Source organism: Acipenser ruthenus, chromosome 13 (genome assembly GCF_902713425.1).
Source record: "Acipenser ruthenus chromosome 13, fAciRut3.2 maternal haplotype, whole genome shotgun sequence".
In the NCBI taxonomy this organism is placed as follows: domain Eukaryota; kingdom Metazoa; phylum Chordata; class Actinopteri; order Acipenseriformes; family Acipenseridae; genus Acipenser; species Acipenser ruthenus.
In genome coordinates, this window is record NC_081201.1 from 22,434,689 (window position 1) to 22,444,148 (window position 9,460).

Below are 9,460 nucleotides of genomic sequence, written 5' to 3' on the forward strand. Positions count from 1 at the left end.
TTATATTATTAAAAATTGACAAAGAGAACCCTACCCAATACTTAAAGTGCAACACAAAAACCAGGACCCTGTTGAAAATGAAGTGTCTTCTTGGGACTCTTAGCAGGACTAATTTGGTAATGTACTTATATGTTCAATATTTGTTTAAACAAACAACAACTCATGATCATTCGAAATCAAAACTAATTCAGAAAACAACACTTAAGCACTGAGAAACTTTTAAGGGCAGTGCTGACAGTTGCAATGGTAAAAACCCTTTATGTACAGTTCTGGGTCACCTAGAACACCACCCCCTCTCTGTGTTTCAGTAGGACCTCTCAGTGTCAACCCACTGGTAACTTTCACCACAAAGGGGGAATAACATGTAATAAAAGATACAGAAACATACCTTGGGCCAGTTAAAAACTACCTTTTGGTGTGCGTGTGTACTGTGTTAGCTGTTAAACAGACTTGTAGCAATGTCCATTATATATCCTGTTCAAGATGACAGTGCCAGCATTAGGATAAATACAACATTGTTCAGAATCTGTGCCCAGATTCTGATACTTACAATAATGTATGCTAAAAAAAAATGTCATGACAATTGAACAAGTAGTTCTCTATGTACACATAAAATAAGGCAAGCTTAGAGGGAATAATAACTTCCAGGTATTTTATTTTTTGTGTGTGGTGATTGCCGCATTTTTATAGCAGTGGTAGGCAAATCTGGTCTTGGAGTGTCCTTTAAAATTGCAGTTTTGATAGATATAAATAAATGATACATTGCTTTAGAACCAGGTCAGAGGTTAATCAGTTAAAGACCGGACTCAATGCTGACATTGCCTACCCCGTTTGATAGCATTGTCTATTAAATATCTGCATATTCTAAATTGATACATAAATACAACAAACCAACATTAGGTCTCCGGACAAGAAAAGCGGAACATCTAATAATGCTAAATAAGGTAAGGAAGTAGATTTTAAACCATTAGAATTAGCCACTTCCTCCTGTTAAACGTTTTTAATATAAATCACTATAGGGAAACGGGAAGATTGCTCAATATCGAAACAGCGTAGTTAAGTGAACTCAGCGCATTTTCTCTGGTGCCATGATTATCAACATGAAGTTTTGTTTTTTTTTTCTGGGGGAAAAAGGTGGGGCGCTTTAGAATTAGGACAGAGGAAACAACCAGCTATAGTTTCATTACGGTACTTTATTATGTGCGTCTCTAAAAGAAGAAAAAAAAAAGGTTGCAGTGCAACACTTATTTCTAAACTTGATGATGGTTTTGCAGGAAACAGGCTGTGACGCACGTCTGCTGCCGGATTGGGGTTGAGTGATATTATAAAAGCTGACCAGAGTTTATTTCGATAGTGAGTCGAACAGTTTTCACACGGTTTGGCAGAGAGCACGGTAAAGCGAGACATGAGAAACTACACCGAGCTCCTTTTGAAATCCAACCAGAGGATTCTGCTGGCTTTGGGTTTAATCCTCTTTCTGGGATACACCGTACAAGGTAAGTTTTGTATATTGTCCAAACTTTGTAACTGCTTGGAATTCTGTTACCGGTTATTTAAAAAAAAAAAAAAAAAAAAAAAAAAAAATCGGCTTTTGTTCTAGAGCTAAATACCTGGGTCATTAAAAATTAATAATAATAATGTATTTATTAGACACCCTGAAGCTTGCATTTGTTGGAAGTCAAACAAAAAAATAGTAATTTTTTAAAAAATATTTTTTATTGGTGTTTAGTTTTAGAAACGTCTATTCGAAATATTAGGAAACTATAAGTTAGTTAAAAACAATCCACATCCAAATACGATGGGCTACCGTTCTGTTCTAAGCGCTAATTATTTTTTTCTTGGTAGCTGATGAAAGAAGAAACGGGGGTGTTTCCTTTATTATTTCACAATCGATACGTACAGCGACTAGTAAATGGCGGTACTTAATTTATAAATTAACAATAGGTTTACATATTTAAGAAGGTTGTTGTTGTAACAGATATAATAGCAACTCTTTAGTGTTTCCTGTAAAATGACTCTGTACGCAGTAGAGTTTATACTGGCACTTGGCTGATTTCGCTCCTGCCGTATAGCTGTACAAAATATTTTCCAAAATAGTCGTTTATCTTTCTCAGGATGCAAGGTTATTAGTTTCTTTAACCCTAATGTTAAACTACTGGCATTAATCTTGTTTGGAGAGGGGAGGGGAAGAGGTCATACTGGTAGTAGAATTTATACTGGTAATAAGCCATCCCAAGTAGATTTCTGCGAGTCACTCCCATAACAAAAACATAATTTGGAAAAATTGCTTTTGGAGATTTAAAACCAGTCCTTCAGTCTTCTTATAAAGTACTGTACACTGAAGTAAGAGAACATTTAGGTAAAAATGGACTAAACTCACACCATTGTCTATGGTCGGTATAAGATTGTTATAATCATAAGAAGACAGCCAGATAGTCTGACAAAACATTAACGCCTGTGTCTTTCTTTCTTATGTAAGCTGCCCCATCCAAAGGGAGATATATGTGGGTACGATGCAAACCGGACACTAAAAACCCTAACTGTGTGGAAGAAAGCGGTCCTTGGATTGATCTTCCAAAGTCCGGAGCTGAAATACCTTCACCCAACGCTGATCATGACCTGTAAGAACACACCTGCTTTATATATATATTATTTATATATATATGTGTGTGCACTCCATTTAGAAGAATCACATCCATCCCGGATGATTGATTCTTATAAGCGGTTGATTATTTAAAAATATGATTACTGTGGTGAAGTGCTGCAGAATCAGTATGTTAGTTTGAGAAGAGCTTCCCTGCAGTGTAAAGGGTTGACCACTAGATGTCATAAGTTCCCGCATGTATGCGCGCCTCTGGAAAATCCATAGTTGTTTCCTTAACAAATTAAGGATAATGGTCAGTTGGTTAACTGCTTGTTAAAGTTAATGATACCTCAATAAAAAGGGCTTAGCCGATAGCTTTGTGGTGGGGGGTATAGAGGAGTGTGGAAGTGGAAGTGTGCGTGCATTGCGGAAGCAGAAGTAAGAGAAAGAAATCGAAACCAGAGTGAGTAAGAGATCTGTTTGTTCCAGTACTGTGCTGTGCAAATAAGTAAAGCAGTCACAGTATATGTGTAGTTCTGGGGGGGAATGTATGAACTGTTTTGATTTGTATTTGTTTAGTTGGGTAAACGGCTCATCCGTCCTGACATCAGACAGGGACCACACAAAGTATTGTTCAGTTATTGCTCCAGCTGAGAGCTAGGTTTATTTTGTTTTGTTTTATTAGTAGTTATTTTCCCACCGCACAGTAAGAAAAATAAAACCAACACCAGTTTTAAACTGTAAATCAAGACTCCAGTCTGATCACTTACGCTGCCCTCGGCCGCATCACATTACAATTAGCAAAAGCGCCTCCACACATCAGCAGTTTAAATACAGTATACTAATGTCAGTGGTGCTCAGTCACTGAGGACAATACATCAAAGCAATCAAACAAGTCCTCGTGGGTAAGCAACTTGTTATGTGATCACGATTATGTTTACTCAAGGCTGCAGAATCCTATTTTACTACAGTATACTTGAGAAGAAATCGTCTCGTGAGGGTGCCTAGTTTCGTGTGGTGTTACCGTGTAATGGACTTTGAATTAAAATTACATCTGTGGCTTACTTATTTTCAGTTATGATGCAAATCTCACAGTCTCACAGTTTTTCACTAGAGACACAGCTGAAGTGCTCATAAGCCTCTGCTGTGCTGTTACCACAGACCAGCTTCTGGCAGCTATTTTGGCAACATTTAGAGGAATTGAATTGATCTAATTACTGATGATATTTTAAATCTAGACCATGCTAGCAATTTTCATTTTAACACAAAAATACACACTTGTACTTTAATATTAGAGATGTTGTGTGTAGGGTGACTCTTCTTTTATAAGAGATATCCTCTTGTGCAGTTTGGTTGAGAGGATTTCCTCCCCACCAAGTCGTGAAATGGTTCAGTCCAGAAACAACTGCCATGGTCACAAAATAATCTGTGTAGGCCTACAGGTGCTGCGTTGTGGGTGAGACTATTTATTAAAAACAAAATGCTTTTCTATTTAGAATTTCAGTAATATATTCTTCAGCAAAACTAGTGTCAAGTTCATCAAAATATAAAGAAAGTTAACAGTATGATCCATTTTACAAAAGGTACCAGGTATAGGTGTGGTGTTCTATGCACAGGATGACGTGTACTGGCGTTTTGGCAAATACTTCAATGTGATTGGTTGATTTGAGATATGTGATCTATAATAACTACCCAATCATATTTCCTTCTCTTTCAGCATGAACAAAAAGCCAGTTGAAGACAAGACGGCACTGACTTTTGAAGAGTCCGGAGATGATTCTGGGGAATTCCAGGAGGACATGCCAATCGAACTTGGCTCAGGAAGTCAGTGGAATGAGGATCTCCTGATAGCCGGCAGCACTGCAGAGCCTGAAGAAGGAAGTGCTGACTACACAGAGGACTTCCTGGCCACACCAGAAGGGGGCGACGTTGATTATTCCCAATTTGTCTTTCGTGACAGAGTTCCAATCAAGCAAAACCACCCTCAGAATCTAAAGCTCCATGAAGAGGGGTTTATCCTGTAAAATAATCTTCATGATGCAATGAAAGGTTTCCGCTAGTTATGCTGTGTGGTTTTACCACACGCTTTTCTATTACCTATCTCTCAGGATTAAAAGCATTGCTTTGGGTTATTGTTTTAGTTCCCCCCCAGCTATAATTGCAAAAACTGCGTGTTCCGAAATTCGCCAAATTGTAGACTGAAATATATTCCTATGAAGTAGTAAAATATATATTTTGTCTATTTTTATTTTTAAAGAAAATAACAATTTAAATATAATATATAGAACACAAGTGAGATGTATATTGGAGCGAGGGGTATAAAGCTTATGCTTCTAAAAATACATGATACTATTTAATTTAGTGGGGATGTTTTTATACCAAACATGTAGTTTATTTTTTTCCCCTTAAAGTGTAATTTCTGGATAGCAGATCATAGGAATGAGACGTGTTGTCAATCTTATGCATTCATTTTGTGAATCTTACCTTGAAATGCTTGTCTGAGATTATTGGTCAAGAGAACAACACTTTCCAATCGCTGTATCTCCAATGGGACCAGTGGTGATGTCTCATAAAAACTGATGACAAAAACTTTGCTATAACCAAGGAACCTACTGAATATCACTGCATTCAAGATACAATTCACAAAATAAATGCTTTTGCTGTATGTCCGCTAATGGGCTGACTGTTAAGTACAAATTTTATTTTCTTGATGCAGTAAGGCTATAAACAATACCACTGAAACACTTTCCACCTTATCTACAGTGTTAAACATGAATGATTCTGTTTTATCGAATAACATTAAACATAGAAACCCAATTACACCAGGCTATACACTTGTGAAAATGGGAAACAATACTATTGTTGATTATGTTTTAAAAGTGCCTTAACGACTATGCCAATAAAGTCTGTAAAGTGAATTGTGGTGTCAGTTATAATTAATGCGGAGGAGTTTTCTAATTTCCACATATGCGTGCTTTCCCAATATGCCCCGTGGTCATGACCCCACAATATGTAGTTTGTGTATACTTCAATACTTAAGTGTAAACCCCTTTCACACTGGCATGCTCTACCCGGGTCAGGACCCGATGTCATGCGGGTCGGGTACGTGATTTCACATTGCTTTTCATAAAGCAGGGTTGATCTGGGTGACAGACGCAAGTAAACAATATGCGTATCAATGACCTGGCAGCAGCCTGTTACAGACGCTTCCATCCAAGCTTCTCTGGATTGAACCGTCGGCCACATTTTAATTAGAGCAAATGTTTCTACATCCCTGCTGCAATCTGGCGATGGCGCATCTCAAGCAACAAAAATGTGGCTAAACAGAATAAACAAAAATGTTCCTTGCAGAAGTGAAACCTTCACGCAGGCGTGGCTGCTTGTTATTTCGTCGGCTTACGAATGGCCGTCATGCATTTTGTCTCGCTCAACCCGGGTCAAAGCATGTCGACCCACATCCTGAAGTGGGTGACTGGGACCCTGGTTAACCCTGGTATGACTCAGGTACGTGGTTTCACACTATGTAGGATTGTGACCCGGGTAGCCAGAACCCGGGTCCGGACCCAGGTAGGTGCCAGTGTGAAAGGGGCTTTAGATGCATTGCGTTAAGGCATCTTAGATTTGTTGTATAATAAACTGTCTGCGTCACAAAACCGATAGACAATTGGACACAATTCAATGTCTGCTTGAGAGAGGCCCAGGCCATAATGATAGTCTTCTAATGATGTTAGTCATTCGGGGCAGCGGAGAATAGGATTTTCAAAAGGTGCGTTTACACTTACAACTCAGACTTGAGCTGGCTTAAGAGTCGATCAGATTAAAAGATTCTTCTCATTTGAGCCACTCCATTTACATGTGAGCACAGACCTAAACTGGCTTTGGCCCCAGAATCCAATGTTCTCAATAACGTAAACAAATAATGTTGCTACCAAGTCTCATGACAATTGGATAAGTGGTTCTCCAGATATATGCAAGAATGTAAGTGACATACAGATGGATGGATGTACAGGCAGACACCTCTCTATATCTCCAGAATCTGATATTCTCAATAACTTATGCCAAATAATGTTAATACCAAGTTTCATGGATAAGTGGGAAAATGTATGAAGTGTGACACACAGATGTACAACCTCCTCCACTATATCCCCATTCCCATCGGAATTTCATCCTAATAATAATGAAGACTTAATCAAATCTGGATAATACTGGTACTTTTATTTGACATTATCTACACTTGTTCAAAAAAATAAAGAAAAAATGTCAAATGTACATTGAAATAAATGTTGTTCTATTTTTACTTCACAACGATAAGTTCTCGTTGTTTATCCACTCAGGAGTTTATTTTGTCATACACTTAAGAAGCCCCAAAGTTACTTGCATTGCTTACGAGCTTCAAGTAGCTGCTGCTTCCAGTAAATTGACTAATGTCTGGTAATTCTCAAAAATGCTTATTCATCTTTACTGCTGAAAACATCAAATATTCTGAAACTTTGCTGTGGCGTACAAAAGTATCAGAATGAATGTTCTATGAGTACCACAGACATGTGTAAAAGGCGCCTTGAGATGTGATTTGCAGCTTTTTTTCCATTTTATACAGAAAAGTAAGTTCTATGAATAGATGTGCACGAGATACACCAAGAACTGTGAACTATAAAAACATCTTAAACCACAAAATGTAGTTCTGACACGTCTCTGTGCTTGAGATAAAATATGCTTGCATTCTCCATTCTCTCTGAGCAAAAAACAAATGAATAAAAATCCCAAGTGCTACATATTTTTATATGCAACACTGGGCTAGATTCTCAGAGTCATTGAGTCCAGATTTGCCTTTTTTTTCTGAAAGAAAATAAATGCCAACTGAGTTGTTTAGAAAGTGGAATTCCACATGCCTGATGTTTTTATTTCTAGACTTTTGGAGAGTGTTGCTAAATTAATTCATAAGAATACAGTAATTAGGGCAGCAGTGTGGAGTAGTGGTTAGGGCTCTGGACTCTTGACCGCAGGGTCGTGGGTTCAATCCCAGGTGGGGGACACTGCTGCTGTACCCTTGAGCAAGGTACTTTACCTAGATTGCTCCAGTAAAAACCCAACTGTATAAATGGGTAATTGTATGTGTAAAAATAATGTAAATGTATGTAAAAATAATGTGATATCTTGTAACAATTATAAGTCACCCTGGATAAGGGCGTCTGCTAAGAAATAAAAAAATTTAAAAAAATTATGGACTAAAGGCCAGTCAAGGGACCATCACAATCTGACCTTACCAGTGGGTGGCCTTTCAATTTCTTAAATATAAATACCATAGAATTTTAGCCAATGTATTTTCACTAATTAACACAAGAAGTTATTCCACATACGCTGTATCAGTCATTTTAATATGCTTTACAATGATACTAACCCCTTATTTGTGCTTATCTAGTGCTTAAATACCATTTATCTGATTTAAATTAAACTAATCATTTCTATGATAATCTGTACATGCTGCTGATATATGTCATGATCACCAACCTTTTTCATCATTCCAGCTTTCATTTTGAAAACACAGCTGTGGTGGGGGATGTATGTAGTTACTGCCATACGAAGGACAGAGCACAAGGAGGTTAAGTGACTTGCTCAGGGTCAAACTCAGTGAGTCAATGGCTGACCTGGGATTGAACCAGCAACTTCCTGGTAACAAGTCCTTTATTTTAAATAAATGGACCACCAAGCCTCCAACATACTTGTTGAGAGAGGTCATTTTACACTTGCATCTGCAGATGGTGAACCTAATATTAAATACAGGGGTGGCCTTAAGAGTGTAGGTGACTTTGGCTTCATACCTAACCTTATCCTCTGCGTTGAGTCATCAGAAACGTCACAGAAAGGTCAGCGTCTGCGGGTAGTCGGGAACTTTGTTGAATGAAGATGTACTATAAGATTTTAAATGCATTTAAAAAATCGCTATATTTTATGATTATATTTGTTTAAGTATTGTCAATGAAAATAGCCTATTCCTTGTGATCTGTATCTTTTTATACTGATGAGTCATCACTGCCAGTCAACAGCCGTCATCGTTGAGACTGACATTGGCAAAATGTTATTCAGTCAGTTACATGGTGTGTGTGGTGTTTGGAAACCATTGCTTATGCCAGCATTCAAGGGATGTGGTATTGTTGCAGATGTTGACGCATTTCAGAAGTGACAGTGTGGTTATTGGGATAGTTACTATACTTCTTTTTTTTCACCTCAGCAATTCTCCACACCAACTCAGAACAGGTGTCAACGGGCTATCAACCCCTGGAGGGCAAAGGACAGCTCTGAGCTCACATCCCTTATAAAAGTTTAGCATGGTAATTGTGTAGCTGTCCCATGCTTTTCACTATGTCTTTACCATATGCTTTACAATTCTTACTATGCTTTCTCTAAGCTTTATTACACTTTGCTATGCTTTTACCATGTTAAACTTGTATTAGGGAAGTCGTCTGGTCTGTTGTAGTGTGGTGAGGAGAAACAGTCCTCGTTGATTTTGTCTCTCAAACCCATGGAAGTTCCAGAGTCAATGCAACACTCCCTGTGGAATCGCCAGTGTTTACTACTGGTAACTTCACATAGCGAAGCTGCTCTTCCCTCACTGTATCACTCACCCTGCACACCGTGCATTAGCAGGGTGAGCCACTCGGGGGCCCAGGGGGGGTCACTTCTGGGTTTTAGATGTCTACTGCTAAGAGTGGCTTCAATTATAGGGTGACCACCCATCCCTAATTGGATGGGACAGTCCCTAAATGTAAAGATCAAGTCCCGGTCCCGGGCTAAATTACTTTGGGACAGAATTTGTCCCAGATTCATAGACAGTGCAATCTACAGATTTAGCGCCACAGTCTAACCATAGCATCTGCT

General features: G+C 38.4%; 1 protein-coding gene across 1 annotated transcript; it reads left to right on the forward strand.

Annotated features, from left to right (window-relative positions):
• The first annotated feature begins 1,301 nt into the window (after positions 1 to 1,301).
• srgn (serglycin) lies at positions 1,302 to 5,502 on the forward strand. The gene is made up of 3 exons (XM_034031835.3): positions 1,302 to 1,496; positions 2,480 to 2,621; positions 4,302 to 5,502. Exons 1-3 carry the CDS (start codon positions 1,406 to 1,408, stop codon positions 4,606 to 4,608), a joined length of 540 nt encoding a protein of 179 aa, XP_033887726.1. The 5' UTR covers positions 1,302 to 1,405; the 3' UTR covers positions 4,609 to 5,502.
• The last annotated feature ends 3,958 nt before the right edge of the window (positions 5,503 to 9,460 follow it).

Excerpts from the sequence above, each read along its gene's own strand:
- srgn (XM_034031835.3), top strand. The coding sequence starts at position 1,406 with ATGAGAAACTACACCGAGCTCCTTTTGAAATCCAACCAGAGGATTCTG. Across the intron at positions 1,497-2,479 it reads TCTGGGATACACCGTACAAG|CTGCCCCATCCAAAGGGAGA; the intron begins GTAAGTTTTGTA and ends TTCTTATGTAAG. Across the intron at positions 2,622-4,301 it reads CCCAACGCTGATCATGACCT|CATGAACAAAAAGCCAGTTG; the intron begins GTAAGAACACAC and ends CTTCTCTTTCAG.